Below are 24685 nucleotides of genomic sequence, written 5' to 3'. Positions count from 1 at the left end.
TTTCAATGCATGTTCTTCATGTCTTACAGTTTCTACCTTACAATTTTCACTTTGACTGAAAAGAGCATAAACTAGTTCCAAATAGGAAACTAGTATTTTTTGAGCCAGACCATATGTAGCTAATTTCTTGACAAGTTGAACATATTTATTTCATTAGATCTCATTTCAGGACAGTAGGTTTTTGTAAGCCGTGTTCATTAGTTTAGTGTCACTGTGAGAGTCTCACACAGTAATACACAGCTGTGTCTTCAGTCTGCAGATTCTGTCCTTGTAATGTTATTGTGTTGGTTCCAGTGTCTCTGGAGAAGCTGAACTTGTTTTTCAGTTTGTCACTGTAAGCTGAGGTCCCACTGTCCCTAATATATCCAATCCACTCCAGAGCTTTTCCTGCAGGCTGTCGGATCCAAGCTGAATAATAGCTTGTAACTGAATATGAAACCTTGCAGTTGATGGTCAGACTCTGGTCTGGACGGACCACCATGGAACCAGGCTGAGTCAGTTCCTCACAGTGAACACCTGTAGATCAACAATATATAGCGAATAGATGCATCAAATTAACGCAGTTTAAATTTGAGCTTAAAATGAATTGTATATATATATATATATATATATATATATATATATATATATATATATATATATATGAATACATATTGAATCACAACTCACAGGATGCAGCTGCCAGCAGGAGCAGTAGAGATGTAGAGAACATGGCTGGTGTTGAAGTTGGACCTGTGTGATCGTCTCTGTTCTCCACAGCTTAATTGAGAATGTCTCATCCTCTATTTTATATCACACAAGTAAACATTTGCATACAGAACTCATTATTCATACTTTGTTTTATGGGGGAGTTTTTTGTCTTTTACTGTAAGGATCCCCCAAATTGCTCTTTAAATCACTGCATTCATAGCAGTATGATTAGATGACTAAATTTTTGAAATAAATGATTCCTACAAAATATAGTTTAAGTGATCTTACAGGCAGAAACAATGATTGTAATGCATGATATATGTGTTATAGATAAATTACATCTATACAATTTTTTTTTTCAGCTGTAATCAGTCAAAAATGTCAAAACAAAGCATGTTTTGTCAGTTTGCATCCAATACTATATTTAACTGTATTTTTTTAAGTTAGAAACATTATTGTATGCTTTGCTCCACTCAAATCTTGTTTCCTGTATAATTCAACTAATATCCATATATGTTTATTTTCTTTGTAATAACAGCATTCCCATAAATTTAAAGTTATTTTCCTCAAAATGGTTCGGAACCACAGGTCTGCATTCAGGACATGTTCTTTGCTAACTCTGTATTGAAGGATAACACAGAAATATTTCCACATTATTATTATCAGCAGAAATGCCAGAGTGGGTTATCAAGAGAGTCGAGAGAATCCTCGGTGGGTTACTATAAGCTAATGTATATACATGAAATATAAACACAAAAATGCTTAGACAAACTATACTTAATACATCCAAGTGCTTATCTGTACTAATTAAACCCACAGCCCCACCTCATTTTTTCAGCCCCAGCTGCTGCACTGTTTAAGAAGGAATGGAAAGACAGATAGCAGCAGAAAGAACTGCAAAAAACCTAGGCAGCATCAAGAAGACAAGAATGAAACTGATACGTAAGGAGGATGAGGACCTATCTGAGCAGATGTGCAGTGAGAAATGCTGACCTTCACTTACTTAGCTAGCATTAATTTAGCTTAGCTAGCATTTTGACTGTCATGATTATGTTACATTTATGATAAAAATAAAACAATTTTTCATTTTGTTATTAGTTAGCCTTGGTATGTCAGTGTGGTATATAAATAAAAATTAAGAGTAATTAAGAAATAAAGAAGATGAAAGTATGTAAATTTGCATCATATAACGGAAAACAAGTCTCACAAGTATTAGTACTGGTAGTGGATTTATACTGGTCTTATGTAGTAGTATTTCTATATTACAATGACTATTACATATTACAGAGTGGTTTTATATTGCTTATAACTGGATCTATTATAATAAAAGTTTTATAATACATATACAAATGTATTACAACAAAAGTGCATAATATTTTCTTCATTTTTATACTATTTTATGAAAAGTGTCACTTTTCAGAAAACTCCAAAAAATACTTATGAATGCAAAAATACTCATAAAAATTTCAGCAACCAGCTCACAAAAGTTCATTGTAATATTCAGTGTTTTAATAGGATGCCCTATTGACCTGCAAAATTTAGCCTTAAAGGGCCCAATCATGGAAAACTGAATTATCCACACTTTTATTAATTTGACGCAGTAAACAGTGTGAGAGTTTCAAAATATAATACATATTCCTCGGCTCATGTTTAGAATTTAGCTCATGTTCAGAATTCATTGTTTTTGTAATGTCATCAAAACCAATGCATTTGTATATCTGTCCATTCAGCCTACAGCAGTTTAGCACTGCCCACTCACACTGAAAAAACAGGGCAGCCAATCAGAACAGAGGCCTTGTACATGTATCAGTCTTAATGACACAGCAACAAAAACAGCCTGATTAATTCTAAAGGACAAAAAGAGTTTGGAAAATGCTTGTGTAAAAATATATTATGACTTTTTTTTATACATTAATGTTATAAGTGGAACTTGAAACAGGATGGTTCTCAAAATGCTTACTAGAATGCTGGTTATTATGTATGTATTAAGATGAGGTTCTCTAGTTTACTCCAGATCTGCTTGGTCTGCTTTGCCTTCATTTCATGAACTTTGGCTCCACCTGTTGATCAGACCAATGATTCAAATGAATGGGGAAGTGTTTTTGTACAGCTCTGTCACTGTTTTCTATCACTGTGACTCTCTTGCACAGTAATACACAGCAGTGTCTTCACTCTTCAGGCTGCTCATCTGTAAGTACAGCTGACTGCTGGAGTCGGATCTGGAGATCGTGAATCTTCCCTGGACTGACTGGGAATAGCGGATGGGAGAGCTGGATGTTCCAAGAGTAGCAATCCATTCTAGTCCTTTTCCAGGAGCCTGTCTGACCACACCTGCCCAGTAGCTACTGAATGTGTATCCAGATGCTGTACAGGTCAGTTTATGAGATTCTCCAGGTCTTTTAACTACAGCTTCAGACTGGATAAAGGTTTGGCACAGAACACCTGTGGAACAGAAACCTGTAAATTAAACCAGTGTTGCAATAATAATAAAATCAATTCAAATATTGATTATTGACTTAATCTCACCATTCAGAAACATTGTTATTAATAGCAAATTCACAGTAAGCTCCATAGTTGATCGATCTTTCTTATTTCACAGCTGTGGAATCAGGCAGTGCGTCTTGTAGAAGTCAAAGATTCAGCATCATATATAAGAGGAAGATGAGTTTGCATGGATCCTCCTCACTGACTTCAAGCACCAATAAAGAGCCTGAGAACACAAACTCTTCATCTACAGGTCATTAAATGCAGTCACCAAAAGGGAATTTAGACAGTCTTTGATTTCATAAATGATGTTTTAGTGAAATTCCATTATATTTATATAAGTACAGTACAGACTTTCTTCATTTTTCATCATAAAAAACATAAAATATATTATAATATATTATAATACATAAAACATAAAATATATTTCAATAATAATGTGGTAGAAGTGAGGTTATTTAAAGCTATTTTACAGCCTAAAAAGTTTTTGAAACAGTGTCTATTGGAAATGTTTCAATAATTTAGTTACATGCTTTTCGACATCCAATGTAAGTTTATACTCTCTGCCAGTTAATGTAAGTCTGGTAAACATAATTTTTATGACATGCATAAGAGGAATCTACAGCACTGTGCCTAAGTCCAATGTTCATTTATTTAATCCAGTCAAAATAGCCTTTAAGTACAAGTTATTCACTTTTCAGGGGATATTTCCAAGGAAATCAGATACAAGATTTAAGTTAGTGTGTCCTTTTACAAGACTCACTTTCAGCACCTCTAAAATTCAGTCTTAGAAGTTGTTTTTGCATTTTCCACATCTCATGATAGAAGTAATCCAAAACACATTCAGTAATACTGAGGTCTGGACTCTGGGGTGGTCAGTCCATTGTTCTGAGAACCCCAGCAGCTTCTTGATTTGATTTGTCTATGCTGTTTTCTCAGTGAGGGCATCTTGACAGCTGCACATCCTTTCAGACCCACGGCATTGACTCTATAGTATAGTCTCTCTATTTAAATGAGAAAGTCACAATGAAAATGGTCAGGTTGTACAGTCCTCTGTAAAGGTTAAAGACCTTTTTTATTTCTTGCCAAATCAGTCATCAAGTAAAAATTATCATTCAGCATAAAGCAGGAAGCATTTTCTTAACAGACAATTACACAGAAGCATCAATGACAAAATTTAATTTCAAATTGTCAGTATTTAGTGTGCCCACTCTGCCTTTATTATAGCTTGCATTCTTTTCAAATCTGCAGGTAGATTTTTCCACACCTTCAAAGTTCAGTCTTAGACGTTGGTTGCACTTTCTGCTTTTAATGATCCAAATAATCTCAAAACACATTCGGTGATGTTGAGGCCTGGACAGAAATACCTGTGGATTTTTTCAGATCTGAAGCAGGAGGGGTGCTTGATTTTCACCTGTCTCAAGCTTTACGTTTATGTGATGGGGACAACTTTTTTTTAAACTTATTTTTATATTACTTTTCCCTTCCTCATGCGAGTGATCTTATCTTTACTCCTCAAAAATAGCTCCTAAAAATGTAATTAATGGCCATTTTGACTGAAAATTAAGTAAATGAAGGGTGAGCTCTGACTGCAAAAATGAATAAAACAAAAGCTTAGCAAAATGCTGAGAATCTTATAACAACTAAAAACAATAACAGACCAAGGTGTGAAGCAGGTTTTGTATCTGTGCATGAATTCAACACTAATTTTTAAAGTGTTTTCCTGTAATTCATGCAACATGGACACTTACTGTATGCTGTATGCTGCAACAGTAAAAGCACTGAGAGTTCATCATTGTTCCTTATTAAACTGAACTGAATGAAGCTGGTCTTCTCCTCCTCGCCAACACATACTGACCTTATGTAAAAGAGGCACTTGGAAGATTTGCATATAGCATAGTTATTATTGCATCAAACACATTGGATTTCACTATGCAAAAGTCAGAGACCACCCTTTTGTTTCTTAATTTTTAGTCAAAAGAGCCATTAAATGGGAATTTATTCCACAGATTTTTCAAAATTCCTTCATAATTCAGTCTTTGAGATGTAAACAAAGTTATTCAGAGTGGTTTGATGTGAAATCGTTCACTGTAAGGAAACTGACTCCATTACAGTGGTGATGATAGGAACCTGAGGTTGTGATAGGCATTTTATTTACTAGGGACTCCAGCGAACCACAGTCAGAGCCATTATCCACAAATGGAGAAAACCTGAAACGGTGGTGAACCTCCCCAGGAGTGGCCAGCCTACCAAAATTTCAGCGAGACCGCGTTGATGTCTCATCAAGGAGGCCACAAAAGAAACCAGACGAACATCTAAACAACTGCAGGCCTCACTTGACTCAATTGATTTCATTGTCATCCATGGGAGAGATGTAAGGCGCAAAGCACTGCTGACCAAAATGAACACAAATTCTCATCTCACATTTGCCAAAACACATCTAGATGACCCCCAGGAATTTTGGGATAATATTCTGTGGACTGACAAGTCAATGGTAGAACTTTTTAGACGACATGGGTCCCATTACATCCGGTGTAAAGTTAACACTGCATTCTACCATAAGAACATCATACTAACAGTAAAACATGGTGGTGGTAGTGTGATGGTCTGGAGCTGCTTTGCTTCTGCAGGACATGGACGACTTGTCATAACTGATGGAAACATGAATTCTGCTCTCTATCAGAAAATTTTGAAGGAGAATACCTGGCCGTCAGCTTCTGACCTAAAGTTCCAGCGAGTTATGCAGCAGGACAATGATCTGAAGCACACAAGCAAGTCCACCTCTGAATAGCTGAAAAGAAACAAAATGAAGGGTTTGGAGTGGCTGAGTCCTGACTTGAATTCCATTGAGATTCTTTAGCAAGACCTTAAATGGGCAGGTCATGCTCAAAAACCCTCCAATGTAGCTGAATTAAAACAATTCTGCAAAGAAGAGTGGGGCAAAATGCCTCCACAGCAATGTGAAAGACTTGTTGCAAGTTATCACAAAAGTTTGATTGTAGTTGTTACTACCAAGGGTGGCATAAGCAGTTATTAGATTTAAAGGGGTAATTGCTCTTTCACATGGATGATATACATTTTGAATAAATCTTTCTTTTGAATAAATCAAATAATCAAATAATTGTAAAACGATACAGAGAAAATGGATGTAACACCCTTGCAAGACCTGGTAGACACCAAAACTGCTCCCATCACATAAACAGCACTTAAAGCTTTCGTCTTTGAGAGAGAGGAGAAAATCAAGCTGCTTCAGATCTGAAAACATCCACAGGTGTTTCTGTCCATCGTTCCACGTGAGAAGACAACTCAGCGCTATGGGTCTGAAAGGATGTGTACCTGTCAAGAAGCCTCAATGAGAAAAGGAAAAAGACAAAAAAGAAGAATCAAGTAAGAAAGCTGCTGGTGTTCTCGGAACAAAGGGCTGACCACCCCAGAGTCCAGACCTCAACATCAGTGAATGTGTTTGGGATTACTTAGATCGATAGAAGCAGACAATGTGAACCAACTTTGAAGACTGAACTTTGGATATGTAGAAAAATATCAATGAAGATTTCTCAGGAAACTTCTGAAAAGAATGGAAGCTGTAATAAAGAGAGGACACAATAAACAGTGAAAAATATGACATTATTATGTATTATGACAAAATTATGTTTTTTTTCCAGTGACACTGAAAAACGACTGTTCGCATATGCATCAAAATGTGTCAAATTAATCTAGTTATAAGTTTGTTGTCCACATTTGAACAATTATGTTTGGCCTCAAAAGAAGTATATGTAGTTACTGACTGTCACTAAAGCACTTTACTGTGAATAATACGTTTAGATACCAAAACTGAAAACAATTTTAGGCTGAACTATCTTTCAGTTTATTTAAACATCTATTGTGTTTCCTGTGTGAGGGGGTTATTGTACAGGTCCCTTGGCAGTTTATACCAGTGTGCATCTCGAGCGCAGTAATACACAGCTGTGTCCTCAGGCTGGAAGCTTTGGCCCTGTAAAAGCACTGTGTTGCTGGACGAGTCTGCAGTGAAGCTGATCTTGCTCTTAAGTGAGTCTATGGTCCCAGTTTCACTGGAGCTTTTGAACCATCCAAGCCATTCTGGCGCTTTTCCTGCTGAGTGTCGTACCCAGTTGGTGTAGCCTCCACCTACGGCTGTATATCCAGTAATCTTACAAGTGATGGAGAAAGACTGTCCAGGTTTAACAACCATGGCAGCAGGCTGAACCAGCTCAATACATTCAACACCTGCGGACAACAATTGTGAAATTATTCAATATTCAATTAGAATTGTGAAGTTATTAGTAGTCTACCAGTAACTTGAAAGTGTAGCAACTGTGGCAGCATGTTTTAATCCACTTACAGGATGCAGCTGTTAGCAGCAGCAGTAGACGTGTAGGTGTGGAGATCATGGTTTGTGTGGAAGCTGAACTCAGAGGAGCTGCTCAGTGATCTGGTGAAGTTGAGCTTAAGTAGTTTTACTGGATGCTGGATTTGCATGATGGTGTTTGCACTTTCACTCACATGTAGAAGAACAGCATATCATTACTGTCCTATGAGCCCTCATATTCAGAGGCTGGATTAATATGACCCAGTAGCTGGATAGCTACACCTGGCAGTCCTGGAAGTGGGAAGGGAGCATGGTCTTGTCTGCATTGTCTCCACTGTCACTGAGATTGACCCAGTTACTAACCCAGTGACTGGGCTACACATACCTGCCGAGCAGATACCCATTGTAATACTGTAAATTGAGGCCTGTGGGAGGCGCTCTTTGTCTGTTTTAACAGCCTTATACCAAATGGAGGGTTAATTGGAGGAGAGAAACAGTAGATGCAAACACATGGTCTCCTGGGATTTATATCAAACTGATAATATCCATTAACGGTTTTACAATAGGGTCTGACTGGGCTACACATAACTACCCAGCAGATATCCATTATAATCCAATCATAATTAGATTTCTGCAGTTATCTGATTATTCAAATGGTCATGTAAACAGCACACTCTGATTTCTCAGATTGGAGTAAGGTCTAGAAATACAGTAAAGAAATGTGATACATTGGCTGGATTTTAGCTCAGTAATCAGATTTCTTTCGGATTTCTCAGTCTGTGCTTGTGCGAAAGCCACGGTACCGGAAATAAGCAAGCAGCGTTGCCGCGAGACGGGGGCAAAACACTTTTGGAACAACTCTGAAACCAACTACATACTTGATGAAATCAAGGATTTAAATATTCTTCATTTTCTACATGATGTATGTTCATATTTTCAGGTAAAGTTGCGCAATTTAAGCCGCTGCATGAAGTTAGAGTTTTACGCTCACGTCACGTCTTCTTCTGTGAGTATATTGGCCACTTGCAAAGCAGAAATCGGATTACTGCCTGACTCATGTAGACCCGAGGTTTTCCATTATCTGATTACTCAAGTGCATCGGATTACTGACAAAAACTAATTTTCTGCAGTTATCGGATAATCAAGTGCACGTAGACACACTGATTGAAACACATCATAGGTCTTAATAGTAAGTGAAATAACACAGTAGTGAGCATTTGTATTTAAGTGCTAACTGTGTTTAACTTGCTGTACAAGCAGCCTTATTTAGCTATTTCTGCATTTTTGAGGTGAGGATACAGTAACATCACTAGTACATGACCAATAAGTTACTGACTTTCACGGAAGCACATCATGGTGGGCAGTGGGTTTAGTTACCATAAAGTAAAATGAATTAAAAATTGTCCTTTAGTTCAGTGAAATATCTATTGTGTTTCCTGTGTGAGGGGGTTATTGTACAGGTCCCTTGGCAGTTTATAGCAGCGTGTTTCCCGAGCGCAGTAATACACAGCTGTGTCCTCAGGCTGGAAGTTCTGGCCCTGTAAAAGCACTGTGTTGCTGGACGAGTCTCCAGTGAAGCTGATCTTGCTCTTAAGTGAGTCTATGGTCCCAGTTTCACTGGAGCTTTTGAACCATCCAAGCCATTCTGGCGCTTTTCCTGCTGAGTGTCGTACCCAGTTGGTGTAGCCTCCACCTACGGCTGTATATCCAGATATCTTACAGGTGATGGAGAAAGACTGTCCAGGTTTAACAACCATGGCAGCAGGCTGAACCAGCTCAATGCATTCAACACCTGTGGACAATTGTGAAATTATTCAATGTTCAGTTAGAATTGTGAAGTTATTAGTAGTCTTGGAAGTGTAGCAACTGAAAGCAGTATGTTTAAATGCACTTACAGGATGCAGCTGTTAGCAGCAGCACTAGACGTGTAGGTGTGGAGATCATGGTTTGTGTGGAAGCTGAACTCAGAGGAGCTGCTCACTGATCTGTTTAAGATGAGCTTAAGTAGTTTTATTGAGTGCTAGATTTGCATGACAGTATTTGCACTTGCAGTATATCAGCACTGCCATGAAAAACCCTTTTATCTCAGAAACAATGACTCATAGAAGAAAGAAAAATGTGCTGAACTCTAAAGTATGTTGTTCAGTGAACCCAGAACAATTTTTATTGGCCCATTCACTATGAAATATTCACATAAGGGAACACTGTTAGAAATAAAGGTTCTGTTCAGGTACATTTTTCGTTCATCAAGGTGCAAACAATGTAAATGTTCCCTCAAAGGTGCTACAGTGGTTTTAAGGGCTAATTGTGAAACTTAAATAAGTTTTTCCAGGTGAAAATGTTCGTATTTGTACCTTTTCATAACCTAAATGTTTTAAAACAGAACAGTAAAATAAAAAGCCTGGAGACGAGACGTGGTGTGTGGAGTCAATACAACTTAAAAAAATATAATTTCAATGAATTATGGTGCAATTATGTTCCCTGACTAAAGGTACTGAGATCTACCCTTGAGATGATTATCAGTTTAATTTAAGAATATGGAGATCGTGTGTTTACATTCACTGACCACCCTTCCTCTTTTTTAAACTTCCATGTGCAACAAAGCTGTTAAAAATAAAGAAAGAGCGCCCCTCAGTGGCCTCAAAGAGTAACGATATCAATTATGCCAAAGTTTTATTTTTTGATGTTGTAGAAGTAATAAATACAGAGCCTTATAGAATTATTAGCACTTTTAGCAAGAAAGTTCTGAAAAAATGTTTTTTTTGTCATTTTTCATTAGACTTAATATTAGAGGTAATAAAATATTAAATGAATTATTGCCATTTTTATTCATGTTCTGTCTGAACTAATGCTTCCTTTTCCATTAAACTCTTTCTTTTTTGTTAAACAATGTGTTTAATGTTATTTAGGTTTTTTGTTTGTTTGTTTTTTTGGGTTTTTTTTTCTCTATACAGTTTGTTTACATCATTTTACTGCTTAATTTAAACAGATTATGAAGCACATTGAGCCATGCTAACATGTATGGGAAATTATTAGATAAACAGAGTTAATGTTATTGTTATCACATGACAGAAACAAGATGATTGAAAGAAAAATTTAAACGCTTTGTATGTGAAACAGCTTAAAAGAGATACACATACACCGATCAGGCATAACATTATGACCAACTCTTGTTTCTACACTCATTGTCCATTTTATCAGCTCCACTTACTATATAGGTGCACTTTGTAGTTCTACAGTTACAGACTGTAGTCCATCTGCTTCTCTGCATACTTTGTTAGCCCCCTTTTACCCTGTTCTTCAGTGGTCAGGACCCCCATGGACCCTCACAGAGCAGGTACTATTTGGGTGGTGGATCATTCTCAGCACTTCAGTAACATTGACGTGGAGGTGGTGTGTTAGTGTGTGTTGTACTGGTCTGAGTGGATCAGACACCGCAGTGCTGCTGGAGTTTTTAAACACCTCAGTGTCACTGCTGGACTGAAAACAGTCCACCAACCAAAAATAGAACTGATAAAATGGACAATGAGTGTAGAAACAAGGAGGTGGTCATAATGTTATGCCTGATCAGTGTATCTATACACTAAAGTTGTATTTGTTAGGGCATTAATAATTCCTCTGTATGTGTTTGTATAGTATATTGTCGCAAAATCTGTTTTTCAAGCTAAACTGTAATGTACCAGTTTTGATGCAGCTGCACCACAGTTCCAGAGTGAAATCCCACTAGAACTGAAGACACTAGCTGTTGTGTTTTTGTACAGCTGCAACAGCAGGTTGAATAACTGTGTCTGTCGAGCGCAGTAATACACAGCGCTGTCCTCAGACTGGAAATTCTGCCCTGTTAAAAACACTGTGCTGCTGGAAGCGTCTGCAGTGAAGCTGATTTTGCTCTTTAGTGAATCCTTCACTGAACTGCTGCTGCTACACACAACTCCAATATATTCCATTGGCTTTCCTGCTGGATGCCGTATCCAATAAGGACAGTAGCTGGATATGGAGAACCCAGACACTTTACAGGAGATCTTAAAAGACTCTCCGGGCCGCACAACCACATTTTCAGACTGGATCAGTTCAATAGAATGAACACCTGCAAAACAGCAACACAACATGTGTCTTTGGATTTTTATGAAAGCAAATTCAACCTTGTTAAATATCGTCTTTGTTATATTCAACCTTTTTTTTACATTGTTTGAACATTTCATGATGAACAGACCAATAGAACTGGTCCAAAAACTACTTGATTACATTAATTTTTCCTTCTCCTCTAAATGTACCATTTCACAGAGGCAATGATGTCTAACAGTATCGATGGTTAAGAGCAGTATAAGCAATGAAGTAATGTTATTTCAATACCACTTACAGGACGCAGCTGCCAGAAACAGCAGAAGAGAAACAGAGGACATGATGTTTAGCACTGGTGGAGGTTCTGCTCTGTGATCTCTACAGTGCTGAGGGCCTTTTATTATGCCTGTCTGTTCTGCTTTTGACGAACAATGTAGGTAATTTACATCAACGGAAACATGTATCAAATCTGGGTCAAATCACATTCAACCTCTTCTTTTCCCAACTGAATTATCAGGCTTTGTGTACATGACATGTTTATGAACAATGCAGTAACACTCAGTTTAAGTACATTCATTAAATACATTCATTAATGAGTAACACAAGTACAATGTAATGAACTGAAAACAGTGATGCTTTTGTATACTTAAGTGTTGTTGAGTATATCACTGCTGTCGGAAGAAAACCTTGTATCTCCATTTTTGTTGTTTTTCTGTTTTTGAAAATGCTTGTTGCTCTTTATATTGTGTGTAAATTTCATGAAGCATGGACCAAAAGAAATGGCCCAAAACAACTTGGAAACAATTCTGGTTCCATTGACTTACACTAAAAGTAAAGTGTGTTTTTTCCTTCTCCTGTAAAGTTACCATTTTGGAGATACGAGGTTTTCTTCCATCAACAACGAAATTCAAATCTGTTTAGGGAGTAAACAGCCTATGACACTATGCACATGGTAAGTCTTCTCAAGAGAGATCCAAACTCCACTCCTTAGTGTTCAAAGTGTTTTAAGTATTCATTCATATAATTATATGAAATTCAAACAAATTAAAACACTCATACATGAAGTATTTCTACAGCAAAGTACAATAATATTATGGTACAACTCCATTGCTGCTCTGGCTCTGTGTGAGATGAATCTCTTTTGTACAACCTTGTTCTGCAGTAACAGTGCATGGAGCTGACAGTGTTTCATTGAAGTTACAGTGAAGGTAGGAGGCTAATGGCTCATTATCCAGCTGAAACTATTATAATATTGAGCTCATACTGTTTGATTCAGGACTAAACTGCAAGCCAGTGAGCTGGAAACTTGTGTGTATTGTACAGGAATGTGACATCATCCGTTTCTTTTTATCCATCATGAATGTTTTTGAGCATTACAGAAGGAGGGAAAGGCAATATGGATGTCTTTTGAATATTATGTGCTTAGAATTTTTCATTTTAAAAAGCACCACTGACCACAGAATCAAGCTTTTGACATGGCCATCACAGCCCGCTGATCTGGAGAGGCTCAGGTTCCTTGCTATGTATTCTCAACTCATTGATGATCTGCCAGCAAAGGGAGGTTACACAAAGTACTGACTGCACAACGCAAGGAGTTCTAGTTTTATTAAAGCATAAAAAAATAATAATGATAAAAATTGAGGTTTGACAAAAGAAATCAAAAAAGTTTTGCGACTTTACGTGTGTTTGGGTCTTATGTCACTATTCTGCAGACTCAGGATTCAAACTGAGACTTGCCTTTATTGACTCAGGACTGAACTTGAGATTTGCTTTTATTGACTTGGACCTCAACCTGAGACTTGCTTTTACTGACTCGAGACTCAACATGGCATTTGCCTTTATTGACTCGAGACTCAACATGAAACTTGCCTTTATAGACTCAAGACTGAATTTGAGACTTGCCTTTATTGACTCAGGACTCAACTTGAGGCTTGCCTTTATTGACTCAGGGCTCAACTTCATACTGGCCTTATTGATTTGGGACTGAACTTCTGACTTGACTTTACTGACTCAGGACTCAACTTGAAACTTGCTTTTATTGACTTGGGACCAATATTGAGAATTACTTGTAGTGACTCTGGATATATCTTAAAACGTGTCTGCATGATTTGAGACAGTGAAACTTGTCTGGACTGACTCAAGCCTCAACTTCAGGCTTGCCTGTATCGACTCAAGACTGAACATGAGACTTGCTAATGTGGCTCAGGACTTAACGTGAGACTTGCCTGCGTTGACTCAAGACTCAGATTAAGACTTTCCTTTATTGACTCAAGACTCATCTTCAGAATTACCTGTATTGACTCAGGATTCAACTTTAGACTTGTAATTATGACTCTGGACTTGACTTGAGACTTGCCTGTACTAACTCAAGACACGACTTAAGATTTGCCTGAATTGTCTCGCGACTCAACTTGAGATTGCCTGTATAGACTCGAGATTTCAGACTTACTAGTATTAAGATTGGACTTGAGTGTGAAGACTTGTTACTGGCAACTCAATGACTTGTTCTCACCTCCATAAATTTCTAGAGTGAGACTGAGCTAATTAACCATGAAGACAGTTTTTCATCACATTTTTCTACCCATTTTTACCAACAGTGAAATGATTATGGACTTGACTGTGTATGCATTTATGCATTAAGAGGGTTATTGTACAGGTCCCTTGGCAGTTTATAGCAGTGTGTGTACCGAGCGCAGTAATACACAGCTGTGTCCTCAGGCTGGAAGTTTTGACCCTGTAAAAGCACTGTGTTGCTGGACGAGTCTGCAGTGAAGCTGATCTTGCTCTTTAGTGAGTCTTTGGCCCCAGTATTGCTCGTACTGCAGAAATATCCTATCCATTCTGGCGCTTTTCCTGCTGAGTGTCGTATCCAGTTAGTACAGGCACTCACAGCTGAATATCCAGTAACCTTACAGGTGATGGAGAAAGACTGTCCAGGTTTAACAGCCATGGCAGCAGGCTGAACCAGCTCAATACATTCAACACCTGTGGACACCAAGCATGAAATGATTCAATACGACATAACAGTCTCTAAAAAACTATTAGTAGCCTTTCAGTATATTAAACGTGTAGAAACAGTGTCAATATGTTCCAGATACACTTACAGGATGCAGCTGTTAGCAGCAGCAGTAGACGTGTCGGTATGGAGATCATGGTTTGTGTGGAAGCTGAACTCAGAGGAGCTGCTCACTGATCTGTTTGATCTGTCTACTGGCTTAAGTAGTTTTACTGGATGCTGGATTTGCATGATGGTCTTTGCACTTTCACTCACATCCATAAGAGCAGCATATCATCACTGTCCTAACAAACCCAAAATAACATGTTCTAAACTTATGTAAATGGCAATGTTTTGATGACAGTGATTTTTTCATCAGAATGATTTTGGAGCAACAATTCTTTTGGTCTATTAATTATAAAATATCCATACATTGTAAAGGGAAGCTGGTGCAGCTATGAGGTTTTTCATAGGATAGCAATGATAGATTCAGCTACAAACAGTACTGTGCAGAAGTCAGAGACTAGTTATCTAGTTATAAAGGACAAAAACCAATATATATATATATATATATATATATATATATATATATATATATATATATATATATATTGGTATATAATGTATATAATGGATACAATCATTTGATAATGCACTCTTCCTCCTTTTAAACTTCAATAAGGTATAAGGTTGTGAAAAATAGAGCAAGAGCGCCCCTCGGGGGCCAAAAGGTTCATGATATTTTTTTATGCTTATAAATTCACTGTGTTGTTGGTGTATTTGTGACACATATAGAGTCCTCTAGAAATTACAGGCAGTGAAATACTTCTGAAAACTGTGTATAGTTCTCCAAATCTCAATTTAGGAAGGCACTAAAAAGGGAAACTACTTTTAATTATTATGCTTTTCGTTTTTATTAATACATGTGTGATTCATAACAATGAAAATCTTAAAAATGCCATTTAAATGGTGACAGAGTGCAAGAAAATTTAAATGAGAAGCAAACATCTGTTTAAAAATGTGTATGACACAATTTTACATTGTTGCTCTCAACATTAAACAGAGTTTATTAGACTTTCTCTGAGCTCATCTTTTATTAGAACTTCTATTCGTTTCAGGAATGTTTGTGTTCTGCTTCTCACAATCCATGTTATTTGAATAATACCAAACTCTTTGAGTGATGTTGAGGTCTGGACTCTGGGGTGGTCAGTCCATTGTTCTGAGAACATCAGCAGCTTCTCGGTTTGATGGGAGAACATGCAAACTACACACAGAAAGGACCCTGGTCACTGGCCAGAAATCGAACCCAGGCCCTTCTTGCTCGGAGTGTGCTTACTGACACATGCTTTTGAATTAACCCCTTAAAAGGCCAGGGCCCACCGGTCAGCCCAAAGTTTTATTACACACTTCTATAAGCTAACAGTGGCTCAACTACTTTCCACTGGTGTCTCAGTAGTTCCTGAATAATAAGCCTTAGTATGTAATAAGCCTGGGATTTTAGGAGGTTAGGGTTCATCAGGTACCTATATATATATATATTATTAACAATAATACTAATACTAATATGTGCAATACATTCAGTGTTATATCAAATGACCGAAATAAATTGATGAACAGTAAAAAATATAAATAGTCTATATGTGATCTGCTAAGAACAATTCATGCACTTACTGTAATACGCAAAAACACTTAACAATGGCACTTTTCAATAAAGTATACTGCACAATTCTATTTATTTGGATTGACCAAATCACTTGGAATAAAATCTTGCATCAACAATTAACAGAATTTTGCCTTCTGACTAATAAGGAGCTTTTTTTTTGTACATATGTATAAATATGTACAAAGCAAAATATTTTGTATACCATTTTTAATGCAGATGCAAATTAAGATCCCACTAGAACTGAAGACACTAGCTGTTGTGTTTTTGTACAGCTGCAACAGCAGGTTGAATAACTGTGTCTGTCGAGCGCAGTAATACACAGCGCTGTCCTCAGGCTGGAAATTCTGCCCTGTTAAAAACACTGTGCTGCTGGAAGCGTCTGCAGTGAAGCTGATTTTGCTCTTTAGTGAATCCATCACATAACTGCTGCTGCTACATACATATCCAATATATTCCATTGGCTTTCCTGCTGGATGCCGTATCCAATTAGGATAGTAGCTGGATATGGAGAACCCAGACACTTTACAGGAGATCTTAAAAGACTCTCCGGGCTGCACAACCACATTTTCAGATTGGATCAGTTCAATAGAATGAACACCTGCAAAACAGCAACACAACATGTTATATTTTATAGAAAACAAATTCAACCAAAACAAAGCAATTGTTATATGCCGTTCTTGGTGTTTTCAAACCTTTTTAAAAGTATTTAGCTTTAAAAGAAAAACACCAGCTGTCATTTATCTTGTGTGAAAATGTCACGGTGACTTGAAAAGCAATATTGTTACATTAATGTATATTAAATTTAAGAAGAGCAGCATAAGCAATAACATAGTGTTATTTCAATAACACTATTAAAAACACTTACAGGACGCAGCTGCCAGAAACAGCAGAAGAGAAACGGAGCTCATGATGTTTAGCACTGGTGGTGGTTCTGCTCTGTGATCTCTACAGCACTGAGCTTTTATTATGCCTGTCTGTTCCTGCTTTGATGACAAAAGGAGGTGATTTACATCAATGTAAACATGTATCAAATCTGGGTCAAATCACATTCAACCTTCTTCTCCCAACTAAATAAATTATTAATGACACTGACCATTTAAAAGCAAAAAGGAACCATTCAGCATCCAAGAGGAACCACTCGAACCTGTCACAGCAACTCCTGACAAAAACTCCAGCAGCACTGCTGTGTCTGATCCACTCGTACCAGCACAACACACACTAACACACCACCACCATGTCAGTGTTACTGCAGGGCTGAGAATGATCCACCACCCAAATATTACCTGCTCTGTGAGGGTCCATGGGGGTCCTGACCACTGAAGAACAGGGTAAAAGGGGGCTAACAAAGAATACAGAGAAACAGATGGACTACAGTCTGTAACTGTAGAACTACAAAGTGCACCTATATAGTAAGTGGAGCTGATAAAATGGACAGTGCGCGTAGAAACAAAGAGGTGGTCATAATGTTATGCCTGATCGGTGTATATAATCATTCATTCATTCAGCTATCATGTGGAAAATCTGTTGCCATGTGTGTCACATATGTAATAGGTCTGGGCGATAGGGCAACGGATATCATTCACAATGGGCAAGTAACCCAATGGCGATGTGTACAAGGACATAATTGCCATGTCAGCAGAAGAACTGAGATAGATGTAACTGTAAATGTAGATTTAGAGAGGACTAATTTACCATTAAACATCTAAAAAAAATACAGTGGGGAAACTGGGGTTCACTTTTAAGAAGTGTGCAGGTTAGCGCACCAGTGGTCAGTTTCACAGAGAGACACAGAAAGAAATCTTTGTTCTGAAACTACCTGTGTTATTTCGCTCTGCTACACTCTGTAATGCTAGCTTTACTGCAGGGATTCTCCTTAATTTACTTTACGTGAATGGAATCAAAAATCAATGCAAATGTGCTTTGGAACTTCCACTCCCCTTTGAAGTGACTCAGTAAAAGTGCAGTAAAAAAATGAGCTAAAATGACTGAAAGTCAGTGTAGAGCAGCTAAGTTAACTCTAACCTGGAGAGAAAGTTCCTTTGATCCTCGTCTATGGTGGGTGTGCAGTATTCTCTGTACAGATTAAGTGTCCCGGTGGTTAACTGAATTATGAAAATGCCAGAAAACTAGTTGTTTTTAAAGTGGAAAACACATGGGCATGTATTTGGAAATCACTTGCAGTCTGAAGTTTCTCCATCAGGGAGTGCTGTTAGCATGCGAGTTGCCACGATCTGTGGCAGAAGAAGCTCAGAAACACACCTGTTTGCAGTAACGTTTATTATAACAACAGATGAAGTGGTTCTCAGTATCATGATTTAATATGTGAGTTTTATTAAAGATTGTCATAAAAAAAAAACAATAAACATGCAGACTAAAATAGAATAAAAAGTAGGTGAAAGCTGCAGCGCAGTGTGTGCATTTATTTATGTATTTTTGGGGGGTGAGGTGAGACAAAAGGGGGGAGTGGTGATATTATCAATAATCATGATTTTTTTTAACCAGGAAATATCCTGCTAATTATTTTTAGATATCGCCCAGGCCTAATATGTAACGGACAAATAAACCTAGAGCAGTGAGTTTTGTACTTTATTTCAAACATTTTGTACACATATGATCACAGCTGCTTGGCTGCTGGCTTTCAGTTCCTGTGTGAGGGGGTTATTGTACAGGTCCCTTGGCAGTTTATACCAGTGTGCTTCCCGAGCGCAGTAATACACAGCTGTGTCCTCAGGCTGGAAGTTTTGACCCTGTAAAAGCACTGTGTTGCTGGACGAGTCTGCAGTGAAGCTGATCTTGCTCTTTAGTGAGTCTATGGTCCCAGTATCACTGGAGCTATGAAAATATCCTATCCATTCTGGCGCTTTTCCTGTTGAGTGTCGTACCCAGTTGGTGTAGCCCTCCACCTACGGCTGTATATCCAGTAATCTTACAGGCAATGGAGAAAGACTGTCCAGGTTTAACAACCATGGCAGCAGGCTGAACCAGCTCAATACATTCAACACCTGTGGACAACAAACATAAAATTTTTCAATATTAAATTAGAATTATAAAGTTTATTAGTAGCCTAGCAGTATCTTCAGTGTGTAGCAACTGTGACAATATGCTCCAGATACACTTACAGGATACAGTTGTTAGCAGCAGCACTAGATGTGTAAGTCTGGAGAACATGTTTTGTGTGGAAGCTGAACTCAGAGGAGCTGCTCAGTGATCTGGTTAGGACTGGTTTAAGTAGTTTTACTGGACGCTGGATTTGCATGACAGTGTTTAGTCATATAAAGAAGAACAGCATATCATTACTGCCATAACATCTCAGAGCCAGTAACTACATAGGAGAAAGGAAAAGATTCTGAAGTTTATGTTAACATAGTAAGATTTTATTCAGATTAATTTTGGGCCATGTCAATGTAAAATGATATTAAGGGCAGCTGTCATTCTGTAATAATACAAAAACGATTGACATATGAGGTTTTGGTATGACAGCGATGATATCTTAATCTTCATATAGTCATAGAATTCCAGAGTTAATTTGAAGACAGATGTGTCATCAAAAGACATGCATTTAAAAAGTGGAGAGCTACGCTAGGCTAACCGTAGTGAGGTAATTAGGTAGCCAAGCAAACTTTGTCAATTCAAACCTAGTGGACTGAAAATGTAGAGTTAGTTAAACTGTACTTAACAGGCATGTTTAGCTTTGTTTGCACTACCTATTGGCTCAACTTTGGTTTGCCCACAGTAACACAGCTAATGCCAGGAGTTCATGTTACTAAGCCCTGTGTAAAAATCCATTTCTGAGGCACAGTTAACATTCTTATTTCATACACAACAGTTTTGTGAAGGAACTGCTATCATGAAGTGAAATCTCGCTAAGAAGGTAGCATAATGACATAGCTTGCTAGCTAATACTGATGACGCAAACAGTTGTTTGTGGAGTCATAGTCAGTACGAAACTGCTTACCAACCAATTTATATTTGCTTTTTTGCTGCACTTCAAAGTCTACTTTCTTTCGGAAAAGTGGAAGAGCAGCAGGAAAAAGCCAACTTTATGTTTATTTCTATGGTGTTCTCTTCCTTTTAACACTCTGCTGTGGAAAGTAGAGAAAGAGCGTCCATCATCAGCCTTAACGGTCAATGACATAATATATGCAGTGTCCTCCAGAGTTATTGGCACTCGTAGTAAAGATGAGCAAAGATGCTCCAAAAAAAAATATTATATTTTATCTGCTTGATCCATAAAATACCAAGAGATTTTAACTGAAAATCTGGCTGCCAAGGCCAAAAAGCTACACCTGGGTCATGGATGGATCATCCAGTAGGACAATGACCTGAAACATATGTGCAGATCCACACAAAAATGGTTAATTAACCATAAAATCGTATGACATGGCCATCACAGCCATTTGACCTAAACCCTAAAAACCTGCAGTGTGAGCTGAGGAGGGGAGCTGAAGAGGACCCAAATATGAGGCTAACACATAATGGAAGAAAGCAGAAACCCACTCACTGAAAAACATCATGGGTCTTACCAAAACCTAATAAAAGGTGAAATGACACTGTGAGTGTTTTGAGTTTAAACAGTGTCTGAGTTTTTCCTTCATCTTGAGATAAAAGCAGCCATAATTAGCTTTATGTAACAGTTCAAGGTGAGATGGAGTCACCAAGCAGTAGCACACGACCAATAAGTGCAGCAGAATGTAAACTGGAGTAATATGTTGATATGTCAATAATGCTGGCATCTATAATGCTGGCAATGAACCCATAATGCTAGCACCTTTAGCTTGTACACTAGTAGAACTAACGCTTTGAATATAAATATTGTTACATAGCAGAAGACCCACCATGTCAGAATTATGAAATTAATGAACAAACAAATCTACAGAGAATATGCTGCTTCTTCACCAGCACAGGATAGTGACTATGTAACACACTGTCTTAACTGAGTATTCTATTTGTGATTAGTATTAATATGAGTAGTAGAAATAGTATTAGTAGCAATGATAATAATAATAATAATACTCTTTTTATGTTTTTTATTATTATGCTATTTATAATAGTACAAGTGCATAACTTTGTTTATACATATATATATATACACTGCTCAAAAAAATAAAGGGAACACTCAAATAACACATCCTAGATCTGAATGAATGAAATATTCTCATTGAATACTTTGTACTGTACAAAGTTGAATGTGCTGACAACAAAATCACACAAAAATCATCAATGGAAATCAAATTTATTAACCAATGGAGGCCTGGATTTGGAGTCACACACAAAATTAAAGTGGAAAAACACACTACAGGCTGATCCAACTTTGATGTAATGTCCTTAAAACAAGTCAAAATGAGGCTCAGTATTGTGTGTGGCCTCCACGTGCCTGTATGACCTCCCTACAATGCCTGGGCATGCTCCTGATGAGGTGGCGGATGGTCTCCTGAGGGATCTCCTCCCAGACCTGGACTAAAGCATCCGCCAACTCCTGGACAGTCTGTGGTGCAACGTGACGTTGGTGGATGGAGCGAGACATGATGTCCCAGATGTGCTCAATCGGATTCAGGTCTGGGGAACGGGCGGGCCAGTCCATAGCTTCAATGCCTTCATCTTGCAGGAACTGCTGACACACTCCAGCCACATGAGGTCTAGCATTGTCCTGCATTAGGAGGAACCCAGGGCCAACCGCACCAGCATATGGTCTCACAAGGGGTCTGAGGATCTCATCTCGGTACCTAATGGCAGTCAGGTTACCTCTGGCGAGCACATGGAGGGCTGTGCGGCCCTCCAAAGAAATGCCACCCCACACCATTACTGACCCACTGCCAAACCGGTCATGCTGAAGGATGTTGCAGGCAGCAGATCGCTCTCCACGGCCTCTCCAGACTCTATCACGTCTGTCACATGTGCTCAGTGTGAACCTGCTTTCATCTGTGAAGAGCACAGGGCGCCAGTGGCGAATTTGCCAATCCTGGTGTTCTCTGGCAAATGCCAAGTGTCCTGCACGGTGTTGGGCTGTGAGCACAACCCCCATCTGTGGACGTCAGGCCCTCATATCATCCTCATGGAGTCGGTTTCTAACCGTTTGTGCAGACACATGCACATTTGTGGCCTGCTGGAGATCATTTTGCAGGGCTCTGGCAGTGTTCCTCCTGTTCCTCCTTGCACAAAGGCGGAGGTAACGGTCCTGCTGCTGGGTTGTTGCCCTCCTACGGCCTCCTCCATGTCTCCTGGTGTACTGGCCTGTCTCCTGGTAGCGCCTCCATCCTGTCACACTACACTGACAGACACAGCAAACCTTTTTGCCACAGCTTGCATTGATGTGCCATCCTGGATGAGCTGCACTACCTGAGCCACTTGTGTGGGTTGTAGAGTCCGTCTCATGCTACCACGAGTGTGAAAGCACCACCAACATTCAAAAATGACCAAAACATCAGCCAGAAAGCATAGGTACTGAGAAGTGGTCTGTGGTCCCCACCTGCAGAACCACTCCTTTATTGAGTGTGTCATGCTAATTGCCAATGATTTCCACCTGTTGTCTATTCCATTTGCACAACAGCAGGTGAAATTGATTGTCAGTTGAAGTGGACAGTTTGATTTCACAGAAGTTTGATTTACTTGAAGTTATATTGTGTTGTTTCAGTGTTCCCTTTATTTTTTTGAGCAGTGTATATATATATATATATATATATATATATATATATATATATATATACACAAGGTCTTGTTCCAGAATGTGTTACAGACCACTTTCAAAAAAAAAAAAATCCCCATAATATTCATTGTTGAGAGTGGGCTATGCACAGACAAAATCAGTGCACCTCCTTTAACAGTGTTAAGTATTAGTAGGAATAATAATAATAATAATAATAATAATAATAATAATAATAATTATTATTATTATTATTATTATTATTATTATTATTATTATTATTATAGTATATAAAGGCTTTTTAATATTTTAAACTTTTGTTCCAGAATGTGTTACAGACCACTTTCATTTTTTTGTTTTTTTCTTTCTTTTTTTTTCCTTCCATAATATTCCTTGTTGAGAGCGGGCTATACACAGAATATCAGTGCTATGTTATACCACCTTTATGTGAGAAACAAACATATGTTTTCCATTACCAACAGTTGTTTTTCTTTTCAAAAAATCCAAAATTGTTACAAATGGATCTACAGCCTTTTGGAATTAAATTTTTCATACATATCCTGTATCATGTACACAGAACAAGGGTACCAATAATTATGGAGCTGACTGTGTATGCATTTAAAGGGGTTATTGTACAGGTCCCTTGGCAGTTTATAGCAATGTGCGTCTCGAGCGCAGTAATACACAGCTGTGTCCTCAGGCTGGAAGTTTTGACCCTGTAAAAGCACTGTGTTGCTGGACGAGTCTGCAGTGAAGCTGATCTTGCTCTTTAGTGAGTCTTTGGCCCCAGTATTGCTCGTACTGCAGAAATATCCTATCCATTCTGGCGCTTTTCCTGCTGAGTGTCGTACCCAGATGGTGTAGCCTCCACCTATGGCTGTATATCCAGTAACCTTACAGGTGATGGAGAAAGACTGTCCAGGTTTAACAACCATGGCAGCAGGCTGAACCAGCTCAATACATTCAACACCTGTGGACAACAAACATGAAATTATTCAGTATGACATAACAGTCTCTAAAAAACTATTAGCATCCTATCAGTATATTAAATGTGTAGAAAGAGTGTCAATATGTTCTAGATACACTTAGAGTATGCAGCTGTTAGCAGCAGCAGTAGACGTGTCAGTGTGGAGATCATGGTTTGTGTGGAAGCTGAACTCAGAGAAGCTGCTCACTGATCTGGTTAAGACTGGCTTAAGTAGTTTTACTGGATGCTGGATTTGCATGATGATGATTGACTCTGAAAAAACATTTCTATTTTTCCGTTAATATATTTACCATGAAATTGCACAGAAGCCTCAACATCTAAATTTAATATCTTTTTTTTTCAGAATTTAGTAATAGATATTATCAGATTTATATAAATCCAAGGACACTGTGTGCTAACATTCACTGTGCTCTCCTCATCCCTTTAAGCATCCTTACAGTGTAGGGCTGTGAAAAGTAGAGAAAGAGCGCCCCTCAGAGGCCTTAAAGTTGAATTGTAGTATTAGTGCTTATGAATTCAATTTTGGGTGTAGAAATGCTTGTGACCAATTTTACAGTGATTATGTTTTATGCTTTTATTATTTCATGTATCTTTCATAACAGTGAAAATGAAAATCTGATCATTATAATTTGACTGGCCTCACAAAGCAAAGCAAAGTTCAATCAGAGGCCCATCTATCTATCTATCTATCTATCTATCTATCTATCTATCTCTTTGTTTACTGTTTGCTGTTTAATCTAAACATACAGTATATTATTGTTGTCTGTTATTGTGTTAACTGTTTATTATTATAGTGCAGTTATTATTATAGTACAGTACTAATGTTATGTACATAT

The 24685-nt window shown here is 38.0% G+C and overlaps 6 gene segments (V, D, J or C); all 6 read right to left on the bottom strand.

Annotated features, from left to right (window-relative positions):
• Nucleotides 1-208: 208 nt before the first annotated feature.
• On the bottom strand, nt 209-737 carry LOC118803421. The segment is given in 2 exon segments: nt 209-516; nt 670-737. Coding segments are annotated over 2 exon segments (351 nt in total).
• A 6314-nt stretch (nt 738-7051) lies between these two features.
• On the bottom strand, nt 7052-7601 carry LOC118803420. The segment is given in 2 exon segments: nt 7052-7419; nt 7535-7601. Coding segments are annotated over 2 exon segments (417 nt in total).
• A 1324-nt stretch (nt 7602-8925) lies between these two features.
• Nucleotides 8926-9445, bottom strand: LOC118803419. The segment is given in 2 exon segments: nt 8926-9293; nt 9397-9445. Coding segments are annotated over 2 exon segments (417 nt in total).
• Nucleotides 9446-11160: 1715 nt separating this feature from the next.
• LOC118803418 lies at nt 11161-11904 on the bottom strand. The segment is given in 2 exon segments: nt 11161-11588; nt 11862-11904. Coding segments are annotated over 2 exon segments (471 nt in total).
• A 2288-nt stretch (nt 11905-14192) lies between these two features.
• Nucleotides 14193-14716, bottom strand: LOC118803417. The segment is given in 2 exon segments: nt 14193-14548; nt 14668-14716. Coding segments are annotated over 2 exon segments (405 nt in total).
• Nucleotides 14717-16217: 1501 nt separating this feature from the next.
• Nucleotides 16218-17129, bottom strand: LOC118803416. The segment is given in 3 exon segments: nt 16218-16228; nt 16457-16819; nt 17087-17129. Coding segments are annotated over 3 exon segments (417 nt in total).
• Between the last annotated feature and the right edge of the window lie 7556 nt (nt 17130-24685).

This window comes from Colossoma macropomum, unplaced genomic scaffold (genome assembly GCF_904425465.1).
Source record: "Colossoma macropomum unplaced genomic scaffold, Colossoma_macropomum, whole genome shotgun sequence".
Classification (NCBI taxonomy): domain Eukaryota; kingdom Metazoa; phylum Chordata; class Actinopteri; order Characiformes; family Serrasalmidae; genus Colossoma; species Colossoma macropomum.
This window is presented reverse-complemented; position numbering and strand designations above follow the sequence as displayed.